The sequence below is a fragment of the Oryzias latipes genome, chromosome 9 (genome assembly GCF_002234675.1).
Source record: "Oryzias latipes chromosome 9, ASM223467v1".
Taxonomy (NCBI): Eukaryota; Metazoa; Chordata; class Actinopteri; order Beloniformes; family Adrianichthyidae; genus Oryzias; species Oryzias latipes.
The window spans coordinates 30,660,487-30,682,492 of NC_019867.2; the positions used below are offsets into that span (position 1 = coordinate 30,660,487).

The following is a 22,006-nucleotide window of genomic DNA, read 5'->3' on the forward strand; positions in this document are numbered from 1 at the left end:
TTCATGTTTTCATCCTGCAGTCAACACTTCGCCCAGGGAGCAACCTTGAGTCTTGCTGTGGAGCTCATCTCTGAAAGCTTCATGTGGCTGCTGGCTATTAATAAGGCGTTAGTCTTATCTTTGAATTTTAGTGCAAGACTTCTTGCTTTTGCTATAAAATCATCAATAATTTCGCCTTTAGTTGTCCTTCAAAAAACTTCTACAGATTTGCCAGACTTTCTTTTCATCTGCCGTTAGAATGCTAGCAATTAGCCTCTTTCAGCCCTCATCTCTGATGCCTCAGCATATTTTCCTATAGCTTGTTTAGCTCCATCTGAGATTTTCTCATCCTCTAAGTTCAGGCCCATTCTTTGTTTGAATAATGAAATTGTGTCACCCATCCGGGTTGGACCAGTTCATAAAAGGAAGATGCACCGCCGTCTTGAAACAGCAGGCTACTCGTGCAGTTAGCAGCAGCACGTCATTTATCCACGGACAAGTTGTCGTTTCAGTTCACGTCGAGGAAAACCGGATGGTTTTATGGGCCGCTTTTCCTTCTTTCTTTTTTTCTGAATCTCTACTTTCTGCTGACACCATGAAGTGCTATTGTATCAATAAAGAATGACAATAACTTATAGAGGGACTTTGCAGCTTTACTCCATATCTCTCCGATTAGCCACCTACACACAAATGGGGGGGGGCAGGTAAAAAGGCAATCCCTGTGTCCCTCCGTGTAGGGAAATATATTCATTGCATATGAGACATTTTACAACGGAAGGATTTCATTCAAGTCATGTCCTCTCTTTCGCAAACTTGCCAGTCAGGAAGTTGCGTAAACTCCACTTCCCTGGAGTCCAAAAGAGGGATTGCTAACCAGCCGACTTTGGTAAGGAGACTGACCGCAGGAGAGCAGAGATATCCAAACGGATCATTTTCAGGTGAGTTTATGATCAATTCAATGTTTCAATGTTTTTTACAAGTCAAAAAGAAAAAGGAGACGTCTTAACTTTTCATGTTTTTTTTTGGTTCCAAAATGAGAAATCTTTACAAATGAATGCAGATAAACTGAATCGGAGAAGATTGTAATGTATTGTTTTTTTTTTTTATTTGTTATGTGAGGCTGTAGTTTGTGTCCCATTTTTAAAAATGTATCTAACAACTATGAGGGGAAGTTCAGCAGAAACCGCCATCTTAGTCTGGACAGATTTGAAAATGTAAAAGTGAAAGTGGTTCATTTAACTGCTTAAAGTTGCTTTCGGTCTAACCCACTTAACTTTATTTTTTAATTTACTGAAGTCAGATTGATTTATATTTTGAATTTAGTTATTTTTGTCTGAAGTATTTCAGTCTCTTCTAGTTGAATCTTTGGAGGATTTTCTTTCAAATTAGATCTTGTTTGCTTTATATCTTGAAGTTCAGCAAAGTAAATCAGCTCTGATTCATGTCTGTGCTCCTTGGTGTTGATAAGATGGAATATTTAATTGTGATGTTGATCCATTGTTGCTTGGAATTCAAAGCAAACAGCAGCCTTAAAGCTGAGTTACTTCCTGTTTTGTTTTACGATGATGTTCTAAGCCAGGGGTCGGCAACCCATCGTTTCGGAGCCACATGTGGCTCTTTCATCCATCTGTTGTGGCTCCTTGTGACTTTGGAAAATAATGAGTATTTTATAATAATTAAATTTTATTTTAGTTTGTTCATTTTTCATGGCATTTCAAAGGCGCTGCTGGCTCCGCACGAAGCGCGAGCCACGTAAAAAACAGCTTCGTAATGAGCTCGTATTTATCGGGCGAGACCTGCAGAGCTGATAACAGGGAGAGGCACGCGGGGCGGCTTCAATAAACACTCCGATCTTCTGCCGGGAACTTGACGTGCCGTGGGGCAGAGACCAACTCGCTGATGACAGACTGAGAGTTCGCGCCAGTGTTGCCAGATAGAGTCACAGTTTTCCAGCCCAAAAGTCATCTGAAAACCGCCAGACCCAGCCAAAAACCGCCCAACACAGCTTTTGTTTATGTTTTTTTTCGTACTGGACTGATAAAACAAAAGATTTTTCTAAATAAAAGATAGTTCAGACTAATAATAAAATGTGTACAATATTGAATATTTCTTCAGCGGGCCGCCTTCTTTCAATCATTTTCTTAACCCGCTCTATCCCCGCTATAACCTGCGTCCTGCTCTTTCATCCTTGTGCTGCGCTGGAGCGACCCGACTACCGTATTTTGCGCTCTCTGTGTCGGACACACTGAGGAGCGCGGGGGAAACAACTCTCAGCTGCAGAGGATGTGAACAGGTGAACAGGTAGAGAGGAAAAGCAGGTAGAGAGGCGGAGGAGGGGCTTTGGCTTCAAACTCTGTCAGAGATGCAAACACGGGCGTCAGATTGAGACGCAGCTTTCCCTGCGGGAGTTGAAGCAGAGACTTTCTCTGGGATGATTTTATGAACTCAAACATGGAAACATGATTACCAAGTAGAACTCTTCAAAATAATAAACCTGATCTCTCCACATTCTCAGTGTCTACCATGCATTGATTAACACATCGCTCCATGCAGCGATCAGACCAGAACCAGTAGCTCCTCCCACACGCGGCCGCGGTATCATCCTTTAAAAAACATAATGTCCATTTGCAGCTTCGTATGCTTCAGACGATGTCCGATTGGCCAATCTCCATGTCAATCAAGTCCCTTACTTCTGAGTGTGTACTTTGATTGGCTGGTGGATTTTAAAGAAGTACTTTTTTTTTTAAATCTTTTCTGGCCCGAGATCTACACTCATGTCATTGAAGATCGACCGGTCGATGCGATCGACGTAATGAGCACCTTTGAATAATATATACATGCATAATATATATAATGATGTCAAAACGGGTTGTGGCTCCGGGTACTTTCTTTTTTATTAGGGGCGGTCCCAAATGGCTCTTTGAGTAAAAAAGGTTGCCGACCCCTGTTCTAAGCTGTAGTCGAGTGCCCAGCTTGAGTGTCAAACCTCGTTGGCGTTTGAAGCAGCTGCAGAGATAGAGGATCCGTTTAATCTTAATTTCAATGCTGTGTAAAAGAAAGGTGACAGATTTTCACGTTATTGACACACTGAATGTCATTATGTCATTTTATGTATGACAATGACAATAAAGATCAATCAATCTATTTTACAAAATATATCATTAACACTCAAACATAAATATACAGAACTGTTAGGAAGAAAGACTGACTGCTCCTCTTCCTCCTATATTGGAGAGGCCTGAGTCTGCTGCTGTAGGAGCTGCATCAGGCTGATCCAGATGTTAAGAGGGGGTCTCCAGTATTGAAGACATAACATCTGCATCTCTGCCAAATCCTCCAAAGAGTCCAGTGTGCATCCCACAACAGAGCTGGCTCTCCTGACCCATCTGTTCAGCGTTTTCTGATCTGGGAGTCTTCAAACTTTATTCGTTTAGTGCTTTTCATTCAGGTGGAAACACAAAGCACTTTACATAAAAGCAAATAAAATAGTCTTAAAAAAATGAAAATAGTTTAAAACGGGAAACACGGGACAATTACACAATATTAGCACCCCTCCCTCCAAGTTAACCCCTTGTACCAAAACTGAACAAAACCCAAGAACCTGCATCTCTAAAGAAACAGTCTGGCTCGTTCTGCTGTGCAGAAACAGTATAATGGGGGATCCATTTATTCCAAGGCCAGACCCGACCACAGGGGTCACTGCCACAGCGCCCGTCCAACCCAGAGCAGCTCAGGGCCCACACTAAAGCTGCGTTCACACAAATATGCATTTTCGCTTATAGTTTTTTTAATCCGTGCGCCCAGTGCTTTATTCTTGACAGAACAGACCCGGAAGAACAACATTTAGCCGTGCTGACAACATTTTCAGCCACAGCTGAACTTAAACTGGAATAACAAGCGGACTGTGGCATAATCTCTTTATAAAAATTACATAGGATATTGTCAGACACAATTTATGAGGGAAAATAACTTTAGGTAACAAAAGGGAACGTGAAATGAAAATTTGTAGAGCCCGAGCATATCTCCACGCTAGGTAGTTTGTCCAAGTGGTGTTACCATAGTATGACGTTATCTTCAGTTGAAAGGACCCCGAACGGAAGATCCTGGCCCAACGGTTATGGTACCTACACCGGATCTCAGATCGCGTCTGTTCCATTGACTCTACACTAAAACGGGCCGCCTCCGCCGCACGAATCGCAATTGGTGTGAACGCAGCTTCAGGCTGTTAGACCACAGAGTGGGACCCCAGCCAGCCTAATGAGAATGAGCACTGCAGCAACAGCACCCCCTACAGGAGGAGCTGGTAGTGCTGCAGAACACAGATAATGATTTGGTAAAACAAGCAGTTTTTAAACAAACAAAAAGACATTTTACTTTAATAGAAAATAACTTTAGGAATATAATGACAGATATATCAATAGTTCAAGTGTGGATCACATGACTTTGGTTCTGCTTAACTCCTGATGTTTAAATTTAAAGGATGTTTCTTGGAGACCGACCGTCTCTTCATCTGCCTGCAGGTGAAGAAGACGTCATGGCGACGGCAGCAGCTGGTGAGTTCAGTCTGTGTCCATTAAACTCAATAATAATGGTCAACACATTAAAATTCTCATGAGGAAGGTTTCTATTATTGCAGATAGAAGACAATATTCACCCGATTACAACAATATTAAATAAACTAACACTGAATGAAAGTCTCAGAAGCTCCTGTTATTTCTGAATAGATTCAAAGGACGTCATGTTAAACTTACATCAAAGCTCCATTAAATTCATATTTCCTAATGTCTGCAGGATTTTTACAGCTGCTGGACCTCTGCTGACAAAAAAGTCACAAAATCGCATAAGTCATGCTGGCATTCAGAAGAGTGTGAAATGTTGCAGCGGAGGCACTGATTGGACCGATCTTTTGTGTTGAGAAAACTGCATAGAAATTGATTGTTTCTGTAGGATTTGGAGCCACGTCAACATTTAAAATCCTTCATTTTAAAAGTCTCTGAGATGAAATGAATCATTTTGTGTTTTCTTGGTCCTCAGGAGTGACAGAGCATTCTCAGTAGCTGCAGCTTTCTAACATGACGGTTTTTATCTCCACATCAGAGCTCCTAAAGTTTTAAAGCTTCACTTCAAACACACGTATTTTTATTGACTTTTAAACATTGCTGAGTTTTATTTTTATTTTGATTATTTGTGCTCTGTCCCAAAAGCCAAGTTCCATGACCGGGGTTTGGGCCGCCGAGGCACCCGCCCTCGACTGCCACGCAAACCACAATGCACCGGCCCCTTTTGGGGTCTCCTACGGGTGGTGGGCCCATGGGAGAGTGGTCCCACGTCACTCCTTCGGGCTGTGCCTGACCAGGGCCCGTGGGAAAGGCCCCGGTTACCAGGCGCTCGCATGCAAGCCCCAACCCTGGCTCCAGAGTGGGGCCCCGGTGACGCCAATCCGGGCGACGTAATCGGGTCCTTGTTTTTACTCGTCATCAGGGGGTTCTGAACCGCTCTTTGTCTGACTGGTCACCCAGGACCTGTCTGCCATGGGTGACCCTACCAGGGGCTTAGGCCCCAGACAGCTTAGCTCCTGGGATCACTCGAGCTCTCAAACTTCCCCACCACATTAAGGTAGCGGTTCACAGTGGAGGTGGCTTGCCATCTCTCGGTGGGTGGAGTACCCTTACCCCAGGTGTAGGAGATTAAATATCTGGGGGTCTTGTTCACGAGTGAGGGAAGACCGGAGTGTGAGATTGACAGGCGGATCGGAGCGGCGTCCGTAGTTATGCGGTCGCTGTATCGGTCCGTTGTGGTGAAGAGAGAGCTGAGCCGAAAGGCAAAGCTCTCAATTTACTGGTCTATCTTCGTTCCAATACTCACCTATGGGTCAAGAACCGAAAGAACGAGGTCCCGAATACAAGTGGCTAAAATGAGCTTCCTCCGTAGGGTGGCGGGGCGCTCCCTTAGAGATGAGAGGTGAGAAGCTCGGCCACCCACGGAGAGCTCGTAGTAGAACCACTTCTCCTCCACACCGAAAGGAGCCAGTTGAGGTGGCTCGGGCATCTAGTCCGGATGGCTCCTGGACGCCTCCCTGGAGAGGTGTTCAGGGCATGTCCCACTGGGCGGAGGCCAGGACACGCTGGAGAGACTACGTCTCTCGGCTGGCCTGGGAACGCCTTGGGGTCCCCCCAGAGGAGCTGGAGGAAGTGGCTGGGGCGAGGGAAGTCTGGGCATCTCTGCTAGGCGGAGGAAGATGGATGGATGGATGGATGGATGGATGGATGGATGGATAGTTGTGCTTTGATTTATTTTTTCCATTCATGGTTAGTTTTGCTTTTATTTTATGATTGTTCTTTTATTCTGAAATGAAATTGTGCTATTTTTAATATAAATAATTTTTGTCTTTCTGCATCCCACATTGATTATTAAATTAAATTTTTTTTTGATCTTTAACTTGTTAAAAAAAACATGTTTTTAGTTTTATCAAACTTATCAGTTTTTTTGTACCCAGTTACTTTTTTGCAGATAAGGAATCTGAAATAAGATAGAAAAGAAAAACTTAGAAATAGCAACACGTCCATTTTGAAGCTGCCTTCTCAGATGTAAAGAAATTTCCATCACTCTTACAGACTCTGAAGCTCCTGTGAGGCGCAGACGCAGTAATCCACATCTACCACCTTATAGTGAGTCTGAAGAAACAGTTTTGATGTTTTTCTTTAAAAATATGAATAAAGTTGAATCTTGAATGTTCCATCTTTCTTTTTCCTGCAGTGTCTGAGCTGAGGGTGGTTCTTCTGGGGAACAGATGTTCTTTGAAGAACTCAGTGGGGAACATGATTTTAGGAGGGAACTGTATTAGAGAACCAGACTGCTGTCAGAAAGTTAGCACAATCATTGACGACAAAAAGATCATTCTGATCAACACTCCAGATCTTCAGCATCCAAACCTGTGTGGAGAAAAACTAACCAAGTTTGGAAAAGACTTGATGAGACTCAGTGACCCTGGACCTCATCTGTTCCTGCTGGTTCTACAACCTGAGAATTTCACTGAGGAAGAGGAAGAGAGACTCCAGTTCCTCCTGCAGATGTTTGACTCTCCGTCCAATCACACTCTGACACTGATTTCAACATCCAAACAGGAAACCTCAGATGTCAGAGAGAAATATCTTCAGGATCCACTGATAGGAGACTTTCTCTCTGAATGTAAACATGAATTCATTCAGAATGATGAACTTCAACGTTCCAAGCTGTGGAAAACCATTAACCAGATTCTAGAGGAGAATCATGGAAAGAATGTGGGCTTTCACCAAAATACATCTGCACACTTGGAGTTACCCAGTTGTCATGGAAACGAGGAGCAAGAAAAAGAAGAAAGAAACACATTAGATGTTGTGAAACAAGCTGGTATGCAAAAAAATACTTTTGAAATGACTTCCCACCAGTAAAACATAAATGAATTTAACAATCAAAGTATTAATGTTTAATGTTATTCTAACAGGGAAACACATTCATACTTTAAACTACAAAGGATGTAATTTGGGATCATAGATTCAACCCATGATTTATTTATCATTGGTGAAAGAATTTCTGTCACATGTGAATCTGTTTTTAAAAATAAATACATTTTAGTTTTATTTTTCTTCACAGGAATGGGAATCTATAATGCTGCAAAAGGATGTGAGTCAAACTGTTAACATTTAATGATTAATTCATGTTGATTTTAATTAGGCCTGCACAATAAATCGCCAACTTATCGTTATCGCGAAGTCAACCTGTGCGATATGCATATCGCAAAAGAAGGTGAAAATTGCAATAAATGGTAACCTTAGATGTGTTAAAACAATCGTTTGGCAGTTTCAAGTATTTGACAAATTAAATAAATCCATTGATGCATTTGACCAATTGGATAGAGCCCCATTTATGTTAGACGTTCGCCTCCTATGTAGATGATGGCCGTTTGAGTACAATTTTTAAGCTGAAAGGAAATTATATTTTTGGTTGCTTTCCTCATATCGTGCAGGCCTAATTTTTATATAAAAAATTACATTTCTTCTGTTGATGGATTTTCTTCTCACAGGGTGGCCATTTTCAGGAATTGTTGGTCAATCAGAGGAAACTGCAGAACCTCAATGTAAGTAAATACACTGAATTCTGTTGTTTCTCACCAAGTTGTTTCTTCTTTTTCTATGTTGTGCTTAAACATTAAACTGCTGAAGATTTTGTTCAAATGTTTGGAAAACACCAAACTTTTTCTTTTTACTTTACTTTTTTCTTTTAATCAAACTGAAGCAGGTATAGAATTATTAGTAAAAATGGTAAATGACATCTACTTATAAACAACTTTTTCTTTATTTTATACCAAAGCCCTTTACAGTTACAGTCACATTCACACACACACCAATAACTGCAAACAGATGTGGACCAGGGAGCACACACATGACACACATTACACACATGGACAAGCAGACAGGGAACTATGTTTAAGTGCTGCATCTTTGCATCCCTCAGTTCCTGCTGCTGTTGGTTGTAGACTCTGAGGGACGTTGTGGGCTGGGGTGTCATAAAATCTGTTATTTATTAAGATAAATGCAAAAAATATTTTAGGTCAAAGTAAAGAATACTGCTCGTACAAGGTCCCTCACGTATGAGGTCATCAGTTCATCTCTATTGTTGTTGTTTTCTTTTGTCTTGGGCAGATGCTGCTCCACATTAAAATCAGCATCTCCATGCAGTCTGTCAGCTGAGGGCTGTATGAAGTGCTCTACAGTTTCCTGATAGATAATTGCATTTAATATAAACTTCAGAAAACATGTAGGACCAACGCCAGCAGGGATCATGGCAAATGGCTGTGATGCATTAGTTAGTGAATGACTTCCAGGTGGCCTTCTTAAGCAGGCCTTCCATTCAGGCGCTGCAGGATTTTAATCCGTTGCTGAGCAAAGTGTTGCAAATTGTTTTCATGGTGACTGTGGTCCCAGCTGCCTTGAGGTCATTCACCAACTCCCGCTGTGGTGGCAGGCCAGTTTCTCACAGTAATCAAGATCATTGCCACCCCACGCGGTGAAATCTTCTGTGGAGCACCAGACCGAGGTCTATTTATTCTTAAATTTTCTCACAATTAATACCCATCTGAGATGCTGGGTATTAAAGTATTAAACAGATGACTGTGGTCCCCCTCGCGTTGGTTGCCGCACGGATTTGTGCCTCTCTCCTCTGCACATAGTAACTGGGGGTCTGTCCTCTGGTATGCTATCCCCAGGCCCTGTTAAGGCCTTCTATCATCCAACAATATCTGCTCCCGCTGTTGAGTAGCTGATCTAAACCACTTCTTTGTGTCGGTCTTTGGTGGGGCTGGTGGGCCGGCTGCCGGGGTTACAGTGAGGGCTGGTCGTGGGTGGCTTTGGCTGACCTTAGGTGGTGGTGAAGGGGGTGCAGGACACCCTGGTTGTGTCCTCTATGCAAAGTTTTCAGTCCTTGTCTTACTGTTCGCAGGGTGAGACTCTCTGCGGTGCCTTGTAATGTGAAGCTTTCACTTGGCCTCTGGAAGAAGGATTGTTTTTTTCTGATCCATCATCCAAAAAGGCAAACGTCTCCAATGTATGTTTACCATTCTTCAGCAGCACTTTGCTTATCTTCAGAAGCCCTTGATTACAGCCAGCTTGGCGGTCTAGATGGATCACATCTGTAGATGATCTCTCCATCTCAGTAGCTCATTCTGTTGGTGGTTTAGGTACAGCTGCTCTGAGGTTCACCTCATGTAAGGCTTCAAGGTGTTTCCCTTGGCATATTTTACACTACACTTTAAGTCGACACTGAGCAGCCTGATGATGTCGCCCGCACCGCCAACACAGATTATTGGATTTAATCCAAGTGGACTACTGGTCTTTGGTCAAGATCTTGAAATTGCTGCATTGGTCTAAGAAGTGCAGTGTGTTTCTGCAATAAGGGGAGTTGGCTTTAGGCTTTCCTTGAACTTCTGACACAGTGGAGGTTGCAGCTGATGGCTCTTCGTGAGCGCCTTTCTGTCTTGCACCATGCAGAACAGTTGTGGTCCACTTAGCAGCTCTTTTATCGCTTTTAATGGTGTTTCTATCTGTCAGTGACTCTTCTACTTTGTCTGAATGATCTCCACCTTCTTGGAAAACCATCTCATATTCCAGCCACTCTGCAAAGTCTCTTAGTGATGATATTCCATCTTTCTGTGGGTAGAGGTAACGATGGAAAGCAGCACGCGGGTCTTGGGGTAGCTTACGAGCAAGCCTTGCAACATGAGACCCACAAGGTAGCTCTATGTTTCCATCATCTCCAAGTTGCTCTAACATGCCCACCAAAGCAAAAACTCATAAGCCTTGTGCTATCCTATGACCCCACCCTTACATTGACGTGTGTAGGAAAAAATCTGTTCGCTTTGCAGATTTTTCCATGCGTGTTCCAAAGTTGGGAGAGATGAAAGCAAACCACAGGATTCGACCGGATTAAAATATACAAAGTTTATTTCCCTAACAATAGTTCTAGAACAAATTAAAACAGATCATCTGGATTCTCAAATTAAAAGGCCTGCAAAGCGCAAGAGACTACATGCGAGTTACTTGCAGGCAGATTTGAGAACAGCAGAATTCCTCCAAGCAGGCTCTTAACAAGTGGGTCGAATTTCCTCCTAATGGACACAACATGGCGGCCGAATCTCCGCCCTGGACGCTCTGATTCATTGGCAGATGGCCCGCCTGCTTTCACCAGCCTATAGTTGAAGGTTCACACTGCAAGGATGGTTTCCATGTCAGCACATCGTCAGGTAGGACAACAGGAGGGCAAGTTTCAATCTAGTAAACTGTCTTGGATCACCTCTCGTGAACTCTGGGATTGAAGGTAATGGTCCCCTGTAGATTTTCTCTCTTGTAGCTGTGGCCATGGTGTGAGCCAACACTGTTTTTTTGTGAGTGCATACTAGGAGCTTCACTAGGTCCAGATTGAGGTTGTAGTAGTGGTGTGGACTGAGCTGCATGTGAGTGATATGCAGGAGCTTCAGTTGATTTCTGTTGTAATTGTAATCCTTGTAAATGGTGGCTGAGGTCTTGTGTAATGATTGGTGGCTGTGGAGTTTGACACATTTGTACCTCCAGGGGGTCATACAAGTCTTTTGGCAGGAACACTGGAGGTGGAGGTAACGGCCATTCTTCCTCTGCATATGTTGTGGAGGGTAAATTAGGCTGCTCTGGTTGCAGGGAAGATAACTGTATAGGCAGACGTGTGGAGATCCAAGTTTCCTCAGCTGAAATGCCCCCCTCTGGTCACTGTTTGAATTGTAGACTAGTTGATGCATTTAAAGCAGAGTTAGGATCCATCTGCCTCTTCATGTCTGAAACCACCATCTGGTGTCCCCTGTTAACCTCCTGCATGTTCTGCACTATGTTTAAGAACTCCTGTGGGACATTGGGAAAAAGTGGTACCTGGCCAACAGCTCCAGTGGGGCTAGGAGTTTGGCTGAGGGGTGTCATCTCGGCATAACCCTCTCTGGATCAATGCTGTTCCAAACATGCAAAAGATGGGAGTGCATATGATTGATAATCCGTCATCTATCCTAATGGACGCACTGTCCTCTTAGGACGTGCACCTCGCTGGGGATCATAATCCATCTTCTCTCTGTAATCAACCAATCTTGCTCGAAGGACCAAATTTTGTACTTAAGACTTCAGTCTCTACGATGGGTTCTGGATGTGGACGAATTGCAGAGAGCACACTGGTCAAGTGTGTGTATACTCCCCAAGAAATGACACACCAGATAATGACCTTTGTCTGTTTCTTCTTTAATCTGGATTCGCCTTCTGGGTTTTCTCTTCTTTAGCTTTTTTTTCTTTAGTCGTTTCTCTTTTACTTGTGTTTGTATTTGTATTTAATCATGGGCTTAATTCATTATTTAATTATTTTATTGCACAAGTGTGGGTTTGATTTGAAATGGTTTATTTCAAGCAATTAAGTAGAAATAATACACAAAAGCAATACAATCATCAGTTATACATTCATACACTAACTAATCAGACTTATGATAATTAGACATATTAATAAATATTGCTTGAAAGGGAGTAGAAGGAAGCAAACTTATATAAGAAGAAGAACTCAGTGAGAGCGTGGACTGATGAGGCCAGGGAGAGACTGAGAGACTCTTTCCAGACCACGGAATGGGAGACACTCTGCAGCTCTCATGGAGATGACATCGACAGCCTGACCCACTGCATCACTGACTACATCAGCTTCTGTGTGGAGAACATTGTACCAACTCGGAGGGTGCGGTGTTTCTCCAACAGCAAGCACTGGGTAACCCCTGAGCTGAGAGCCCTACTGAAGGAGAAGAGGAGGGCTTTTATTTCAGGGGACAGAGAGGAGCAGAGGAGAGTTCAGCATGAACTCAAATACAAGATCAGACAGGCCAAGAACAGCTACAAGAGGAAGCTGGAGGAGCGGCTCGAGGTGTGTGGAGAGGACTAAAGACCATCAGTGGTCACGGACAAAGAGCAGACACGGTGACATCTGATGAAGACCAGGGCTTGGCCAACGAGTTAAATCTGTTCTTCAACAGGTTTGACTCCAGTCCTCCCCCCTCCACTTCACACATCCCCAGCCCAGCAGCTAAACCAACCCCCACCCCCAATCACTCTCATCACTGCACACCACCCCCATCCACAGCCGTACCATCTCTGCCCCACACCTCCACCCCCTTTGCCTCACTTCTGATCAGGTGAGGAGAGAACTGAGGCGACTTAAGGCCAGGAAAGCTGCAGGTCCAGACGGCATCGGACCCGGACTGCTCAGGGACTGTGCTGACCAGCTCTGTGAGGTGGTCACTTACATCTTCAACCTGAGCCTGAGTCTGGAGACGGTCCCAGTCCTGTGGAAGACCTCCTGTGTGGTTCCGGTTCCTAAGATGGCGCACGCTAAGGAACCAAACCACTACAGACCAGTAGCCCTGACCTCCCCTTTGATGAAGACCATGGAGAGGCTCATCCTCAGCCACCTTCGCTCAGTGGTCAGCACCGCAACGGACCAGCTGCAGTTTGCCTACAGGCCGAACATTGGGGTGGATGACGCTGTCATCTACCTGCTGCACCGGGCGTTGACTCATCTGGAGGACGCTGGAACCGCTGTGAGGGTCATGTTCTTTGATTTCTCCAGCGCCTTCAACACCATACGGCCAGCTCTGCTGAGAGAGAAGCTGGAAGGGGCTGGAGTGGACGGACGACTGACCGCATGGACGACCGACTACCTCACCAACAGACCACAGTATGTGAGGCTACACAACTGTGTGTCAAAGGTGGTGGTTTCCAGCACTGGTGCTCCTCAGGGGACGGTGCTCTCACCGTTCCTCTTCACCCTTTATACCTCGGACTTTACATACAACACCGGCAGTTGTCACCTCCAGAAGTTCTCTGACGACTCGGCCATTGTTGGCTGTGTGTCGGGGGGGAACGAGCTCCAGTACAGGTCAGTCATCAAGGACTTTGTGGACTGGTGTGAGCGTAATCACCTGTGCTTGAACACCAGTAAAACAAAGGAGATGGTGATTGATTTCCGGAGGAGAACACCACAATACACACCAGTGACCATCCAGGGCTCGGACATTGAGGAAGTGGACAGTTTTAAGTACCTGGGTGTTCACCTCAACAAGAAACTTGACTGGACTCAAAACACCGATGCCCTGTATAAGAAGGGCCAAAGTTGTCTCCACCTTCTGAGGAGACTGAGGTCCTTTGGAGTGTGCAGGCCTCTCCTAAGGAGCTTCTATGACTCTGTGGTGGCCTCTGTTATCCACTACGCCGTGGCCTGTTGGGGAGCAGACAGCACAGACCGGGACAGGAAGAGACTGAACAAGCTGGTCAGGAGGGCCAGTTCTGTCCTGGGCTGTCCACTGGACTTTGTGGAGGAAGTGGGTGAAAGGAGGATGTTGACCAAGTTAACATCCATCATGGACAACACCTCTCACCCACTACATCAGACAGTGGAGACACTGAACAGCTCCTTCAGTGGCAGACTGTTACACCCCCCATGCAGGAAGGAACGGTTCCGCAGGTCATTCATCCCAACAGCTGTAAGATTGTGCAATGCCAATGTTTAAATATGCATGTACAAATCTGTTTTCATATATCCATAGCTCATCTGTATATTCTGTGTTTTTACTTTATTTATTTAATTTTATTATTAGGCATAACATGTGTTATGTTGTAATAGTGTACATTATTTATTACTTACTTACTTTTTACTTTTTTCTATTTTTGCACATTTTTGTATTTGTATACTTGCACATTTGGGAACACCCCTCACTTTTGCACATTGCTGTCACTTTTCTCTGCTTTTTGGAACTGCTGTGACAATTGAATTTCCCCAATGTGGGATCAATAAAGAATATCTATCTATCTATCTATCTATCTATCTATCTATCTATCTATCTATCTATCTATCTATCTATCTATCTATCTATCTATCTATCTATCTATCTATCTATCTATCTATCTATCTATCTATCTATCTATCTATCTATCTATCTATCTATCTATCTATCTATCTATCTATCTATCTATCTATCTATCTATCTATCTATCTATCTATCTATCTATCTATCTATCTATCTATCTATCTATCTATCTATCTATCTAATCCCACCCCGTTATAATACTATAACCATTTTATTACATGATTTATCAATATCCGGTTCCTAGCTTTTATCAGACAGAATTAAGAATCGTGAAATATCAATAAAGCACATGACAAAGATGAATTACTTAATTATTGTGCAAAAATTACTTTTTTAGAAATCAACATGGCAAATGCAGATCAGTCATCTAAAATATATGCAGATTATGTTATTTATAAAAGTCATTCATATGATTAAAACATAATACTATATCAGTAAAATAGACATAACACTGTTTCAAAAATTTTCATAGCAAAATTTCATCAAGTATCAAAAGTTAAAAAACATGTGCAAAATTATGTTACATTAGAAAAGATTTTTGAATCAATTTATCAATTTTTGGAGCAAGTGAAGTAATATCATTAACGTCGATCAATTTTACCATTTTCAATAAGTGATTAATCATTTGTTTTACTTTTTTTTGTATTTTTTTCTCTTTTTTTTAATTATAAAGTAATGCTGTAAGGGAAAATAAAAAGGGTCCATAATCTGTCGATTGTCCATGGTTGGCATTTCTTCTTTTGCTGATTAACAGCCGTACTTCTGGGTTCAAAACAGTTAATAGTTCTATTCCATGTTATGTCTGCAGACATTAGATTCAGGTCCATATCCTTCTTCAGCTGATATCAGCTGCGGTGAAAGTTGAGGTCAAGTTGTCTGCATGTCAGAACTCTCTGCTATTATTCAGGTGACGTCAGACGTATGGAGAAAGTGAGGAATCCAGGTGTCATATTTCTTGAAATTATTTGGCTCTTTGGTTTATTACTCCATGTTGTTTCAGACGTCCGTAATCATACACTTCTCAAAGTCTTTCATGGTCTTCACAACCAGAACCTTGGACCGGTCCGGTGGGCCGAGTGGTTTGACGTAAATCCTGCAGCCTTTAACCCAAGTGTTCTCAATCTGCTTACGCTTCCTGAGAAGCCGTGCATGTTTGGAGATTTCAGCATTCCTTCTGGTCAAATGGTCATTCAGGTAAACAGTAGATCCTTTCAGATTCCTCCCTTGGTTCATCAGAGCTAGCTTGTGTTTTTGATTCACAAACCTGATGAGGATCGCTGGTTCATCCGTCTCCTTTTTCCTGGGGAGCGGGTGGCGGGTCTCGATGGTATTAAGATCCAGGGAAATCCCTTTAGATGTGAGAAATGAATGTATTTGCTGTTCCAGAGATTCTCCACCGCTCGCTGCTTCAGCACTGCTAGCTACGCTAGCGCTAGCATTAGCAGCGCTAGCTCCTGCTTCATTCAGCTTTGGTCGAGGTTTGATTGGTACTCCAGTGAGAATGACATTATTCATCCTTACTTGTTGTTCCACATCGTCCAGTCTTTTCTCCAGAATGTCGACCCGGTTTTCTCGTTTCTCGTTTTGAGTCCGAAATCTTCGGAACTCTTCCATCGTCTCCATAAGTGGCGTTAGCTTAGCGGACACTTGCTCCATAAAAGAAAACAGCGTAACTTTAATATCATCAAGAATCTTTTTAAGGTCTTCATAGTCCTGGCTTTTTTCGGGGGGGGCATGGTCAGCTCTCTTTTTTTGGAGAAAATCAACTTTTTAAGTCATTTGAAGATAGTTGTATCCGCAGAGAGCCACGCACGCACGGGTCCTGCCGTAACCCGGAACCGTTTTTTTTTTTTTTCAAGATTACCATTGCAACAACACATCATCAGTAGGGTAAAACTAACCTGTCTCACGACGGTCTAATCCCAGCTCACGTTCCCTATTGGGTTGATGATGGTGGGGGTGCTGTGTGGACATACCAGCTGAAAATACTGTCCAATATCCTTGACCCCTGCACTAATCAGCCCAATGGACAATTCAAATTGTTCTCATTTTTATTACAGGCTTCCCTCCACCTTTTTATGCTTGTTACATTCTTTGTAGTTATTTTTTTTTTCTTTCATTTTGTTGCAGTTTCTGTCAGGATTGTTCTTCTGGGAAAGAGTAAAGACAAGCTGTCAAAAATGTCCAACTTCATCATTGGAGATGAAGTTTTCCATTCACAGTCATCAAACAAACAGTGTGTGACAACATCTGGAGAATGGAATGGAAAATCTGTTTTAGTTGTTAAAACTCCAGACCTGTTTGTGATGAACGAGCAGATGGTGAGAAGAGAGATGAGCAGATGCAGGAGTCTGAGCTTCCCTGGACCAAATGTTCTGCTGCTGATGGTGAAACCATCTGACTTCACACAAGAAGATGCAGAAAAACTGAACTTCATCCTGAGTTTGTTTGGTCAGAATAGTTTTCAACACTCCATGATTGTCTTCACACACAAAGAAAAACAAGCCAAAGTTCTAAATGAGCTGCTACAGAAGTGTGGAGGAAGAATGTACAACATGTTGGATAAAAATCATGGACTGTTGATGGAGAACATTGAGAGGATGATGAGTGAAAACAGAGGATCCTTCCTCACCTTCACTGAAGAGACCAGAGGACCACAGTGTGAACAGATCAAACCAGATTTAAACCTGGTTCTGTTTGGGAGGAGAGGAGCAGGGAAGACTTCAGCATCTAAGAACATTCTAGGTCTGTCAGTCAGCTCACAGCAGAGTGTTAGGAACCAGGCAGAGGTGTGTGAACGTCTGGTTTCTGTGGTGGAGCTGCCCCCCTTGTCTGAAAGAACGCAGAAGGAAGTGATGCAGGAATCCTTCAGGAGTGTCTCCCTCTGTGACCCTGAGGGCGTCCACGCCTTCATCCTGGTTCTTCCTGTGGATCCGCTCACTGATGAAGACAAAGGAGAGCTGCAGACCATCCAGAAGGCCTTTGGCCCTCAGGTCAAAGACTTCACCAGGATCCTGTTCACCGTGGACTTTGATCCCAAAGATCCAAATGTTGTTAACTTTGTGGAAAAGAATGAAGACATCCAAGAATTATGTCAGAGCTGTGGAGGAAGATACGACATTCTCAACATCAGGAACAAACAGCAGATCTCAGAGCTGCTGGAGAAGATTCAGGTGGAAAATAGTTATTCAGCACACACATTTACACAGGCACAGATGGAAAAGAACATTGAACTAGAGGAAAACATGAGACAACTAAACAGACAGGATCCATGTGAGTAATTCTACTTTTCTATTTCTGTTTTCAGGAATAAACATTAAAAAAACTGACAATATTCTAAAAACTAAACTTGAATGTTTCAGGTAAAAAACAGCAGAGTCCAGAAAGTGTCAGAATCGTTCTGATCGGGAAGACCGGCAGTGGAAAAAGTTCTTGAGGAAACACCATCCTGGGAAGAAAAGAGTTTAAAGCTTACTCAAGTTCAGCTTCAGTCACCAGACTTTGTCACAAAGCTCTGGGTGAAGTGGACGGTCGTCCCGTTTCTGTGGTCGACACTCCTGGTCTGTTTGACACAAGTCTGTCAAACAAAGAGGTTTATGAAGAGATGGTGAAATGCATCAGCCTGCTGGCTCCAGGACCTCATGTCTTCCTGCTGGTGATCCAGATTGGACGATTCACACCAGAAGAAATGGAAACACTGAAACTTATCAAGGAAAGTTTTGGAAGAAAATCTGAACAGTTCACCTTAATTCTCTTCACAAGAGGAGATGATCTGCACCATGATGACAAAACTATTGAAGATTATATTGAAAGATATCCAACTGAAATGAAGAAACTGATCAGAGACTGTGGAGGAAGATACCACGTGTTCAATAACCGAGATAAAAATAACCAGCAGCAGGTGAGAGAGCTGATGGAAAAGATCGACAGAATGGTGAAGAAAAATGGAGGATGCTGCTTCAGCAATAAGATGCTGGAAGAAGCTGAAGCAGCGATTCGGAAAGAAATGGAGAAAATCCTGAAAGAGAAAGAAGAAGAAATCAGGAAAGAAAAGGAGGAGCTCACGAGAAAACATGAAGAAGAAATGCAAGAAATGAAAAGAAAGATGGAAGAAGAGATGAAAAAACTGCAGCAGGAAAGTGAACTGAAGTTTAAAGAAATGAGTGAAAATATTCAGAAAGAGCACGAACAACAACAAAAAGAACAAGAAGAAAGAGAAAAGAAGAACAAGGAGAGAGAGGAGGAGGAAGAACGACAAAGAGAGTCTTTAAAAAAGCAAATAGAAGAGTTGGATAAAGAAATGCAGTCAGCAAGAGAAGAAAAGAAAATAGAACTGGAGAAAGAGAGAGAGGAGAAACAAAGAAATCAAAAAGCCTGGGAGGAGGAACGCAGAGAATGGTGGGAAAAACAGAAAGAAGAAGAAGAAAAGAGAAAGCAGGAAGAGCAGAAACGACTGAAGGAACTCGAGGAACAGTTAGAAAAGGAAAGAGAGATTCGTGTACAGAAAGTCAAGGAGGAGATCAAGATCAAGAAAGAACTGGAAGAAAAAGAAAAGAAATATAAGGAAGAACAGGAGAATCTCCTGAAGAAGTTTGAGGAAGAAGCCAGAAAAAGAGCTGAAGAGAAGAATGAATTCATGACAAAACATGCAGCTCTGAAGGAAACATACACCAGTCAACTGAAGGACAAAGAGGAGAAGTACGACTTATTAAAGGCACTGAAAGAAACAAAGGAAAGAGAAAAAAGGCACAAATATCAAGAAGAAATCCGTGACTTAGTGAAGTGTGTGTCTAAAAAGAAAGAAAATCTGCCTGAAATCAAAAATCTGCTGATAAAACAGGAAGAAGAAATGAAAAATACTCCAACTCAGGAACAAGAAAACCTACAAACAAAACATGAAGATGAAATAAGTGATCTGATACAAAAACTTCTGACTGAAGTTGAAGAAAAATCTTCCTGCTGTATTTTATGAAATTCCAGCCTAATTTTTCTCTGTCCTCTAAAGAAGTCTTTCTACAGAAAAATGAATCTCCTGAATTTACCAAAACAATCAGATCAGAGACTCTGGAAGGACGACTACTGCATGGAGGATGACGCTTCATCTTCCAGGAGGAAATGTGTTTGGATGATCAGCAATCACTTCAATATTTGGTGAAATCAAACCATAAACAGCAACAAAAGAACTTTCCTAACTCTCAGTGAGAAAAAACTGAAGGGACAGAACAGAAAAGAACAGAAACTAAATGGACAAAAAGCTTCAGGTTGTTCAAGAACAGAAAGTTTCAACTCTGGATAAACAGTTTTTTAACTTGGTAAGAAATGATTAAATGTCCCAGATATTTGTCAAAAACATGTTTTAATGGTTTATTGTTGAATTATTTGATCATAGATTCCTTTAGTGCTTCTGAAATGACTGACTGATTTATTTCCTTCGGAATGGTTTTGAAATGTTTGGATCCTTAACGTGTTTCTAACATGTTTGTGGTTCTGGCTGCAGATATTGGTATGTTATCTGTGGGAGACACAGAACTCAGCAGAACACCACAGACAACAACTGGAACAAGAGAAACACAAAAGCTCCATTTAACTAGGAGTGGGTCTTCATGGTGTGAAGGGTCCATCTCCATTTTATTTCGTCTCTCCTGTAATCCATGGACACCAGTGAAGATCACAAATCATTGAAGAAAAAAGGTTCAGTGCACTGTCTAGTGGGTCTAGATGACCCAACTCCCAATGTTAAAGTGCCTAGGATAGCACAAGGGTTACGGTGGACCTTATCCAGCTCCTTTGCTGGATCAAAGGATTGATCCGTGATCTAACATTTACAGAAGGACAGCTGTAGATTGTTCTAACTCTCTTAAGATCATGTGTTGACGAACAAGGACCTTCATTAAACAAAAACAAATGTGCTGCGGATGGTAATTACAGAAATGCAGACCAGTTCATTTGTCCAATGGTTCTGATACGTTGTCCTGGTCCGATGTTGTGGCTGTTGTTGCTGATGAAATATGTAGAATCACAGAATATTATTTAGACTGAATACTAGATGTTGTTTAAGCTCCATCTCCATTTTACTTTGTCTCAACTCCCTATAACGCACATGTCCAAAGTCCGGCATGGGTCATCCAGTTTTTCATCTGCCCACAAGCTGTCATTAAAGCAATAATCTACGACCCCCAGCTATTTCTAAGAGCTGTCTGTGTACGATCGCTTGATTGGGATTGACTGAGAACGAGGGCAGCTGCTTCCAGGACAAAAAGAAATTGGCATATTTTATTTATTGAAACATGAAACAACTGTGTCTGCCTTACATGCCAAGAGACCGTGGCTGTTTGTAAGGAGTTTAGTGTCAAGAGGCATGACCAGACGAGACAGGCTAACTTTGATAAACAAACTACGAAAGATTCAAGAAACTGGAAAGTGTTTTAATGTTGGAGCATCGTTTGTCACAAGAAAATCCGTGAGTCAAATGACAAATAGGTAGAAACACTGACGGCAAAGCACTGCAAACCTTTTATCGATGGGGAATCTGTTAAAGACTGTGGATGAAAACAGTTTGTCCTGGAAAAAAGCAGGAGTTGACTCATATTTGCCTGGAACACTGCGGTACGGAGAATTGAAGACATTTATCCGACATTAACCCTTATGCTATCTTAGATGACCCCCCCCCCTTCCATTGACGTGTTCTTCCTACCATGACAAAGGTGGATGAAGGTGGAAAGATTTCATGTAATCCATGGACACCAGTGAAGATAACAAATCATTGAAAAAAAAAGGTTCAGCGCACTGTCTAGTGGGTCTAGATGACCCAACTCCCAATGGTAAAGTGCCTAGGAAAGCACAAGGGTTATGTAAGTAAGTAAGTAAGTAAGTTTTATTTATATAGCGCCTTTCACAGATAAAATCACAAAGCGCTGAACAATAAACAATATACAACCCAGTAAAAGCAGAAAAACAATCAATTAAATCAAATGTAAGCAAAACTAAATTGAAGAAAAATAAACATAGAATAAAAGTAACAATAAAACCAGTCAGTTAAAAGCATTTTTGAATAAAAGTGTCTTCAGTTGACTTTTAAAAGAATCGACGGTGTCAGCCACACGAAGGGACAGAGGGAGGGCATTCCAGAGTCTGGGGGCTATTCCCTGGAATGACCGGTCACCTCTGGTTTTGTACATTGTCTTAAAAATCTTTAAAAGATTTTGATCTGAGGATCGGAGGGCACGGCTGGAAGCGTAGGGACAGAGCAAGTCTGATAAGTATTTTGGGGTCTGTCCATTTAAAGCTCTATAGGTTAAAACTAGAATTTTAAAATCAATACGCCACTTGATTGGGAGCCAGTGCAAGGAGGATAAAATGGGGGTAATGTGTGCCCTTTTGTCTGATCCTGTTAAAAGCCTTGCAGCAGTGTTTTGAACTAACTGAAGACGGTTAAGAACAGATTTATTAAAACAAGTAAAAAGAGAATTACAATAATCTAAACGAGAAGAAATATAAGCATGGATAACCATCTCTAAGACTGAGTTAGAAAAGAACGCCCGCAATTTTGCTATGTTACATAAATGATAAAAACAGTTT

General features: G+C 42.3%; 1 protein-coding gene and 1 long non-coding RNA gene across 2 annotated transcripts; both read left to right on the plus strand.

Annotated features, from left to right (window-relative positions):
* The first annotated feature begins 815 nt into the window (after nucleotides 1-815).
* Nucleotides 816-18,661, plus strand: LOC111947938 (GTPase IMAP family member 8-like). The gene is made up of 8 exons (XM_023958831.1): nucleotides 816-917; nucleotides 4,500-4,532; nucleotides 6,594-6,647; nucleotides 6,736-7,368; nucleotides 7,612-7,641; nucleotides 8,042-8,095; nucleotides 16,559-17,701; nucleotides 17,791-18,661. The coding sequence occupies exons 2-8, from the start codon at nucleotides 4,514-4,516 to the stop codon at nucleotides 17,862-17,864; spliced, it is 2,007 nt and encodes a 668-aa protein (XP_023814599.1). The 5' UTR covers nucleotides 816-917; nucleotides 4,500-4,513; the 3' UTR covers nucleotides 17,865-18,661.
* A 65-nt stretch (nucleotides 18,662-18,726) lies between these two features.
* On the plus strand, nucleotides 18,727-20,607 carry LOC110015668. The gene is made up of 2 exons (XR_002290922.2): nucleotides 18,727-19,740; nucleotides 19,926-20,607. It is a non-coding gene; the product is annotated as an uncharacterized LOC110015668 (long non-coding RNA).
* The last annotated feature ends 1,399 nt before the right edge of the window (nucleotides 20,608-22,006 follow it).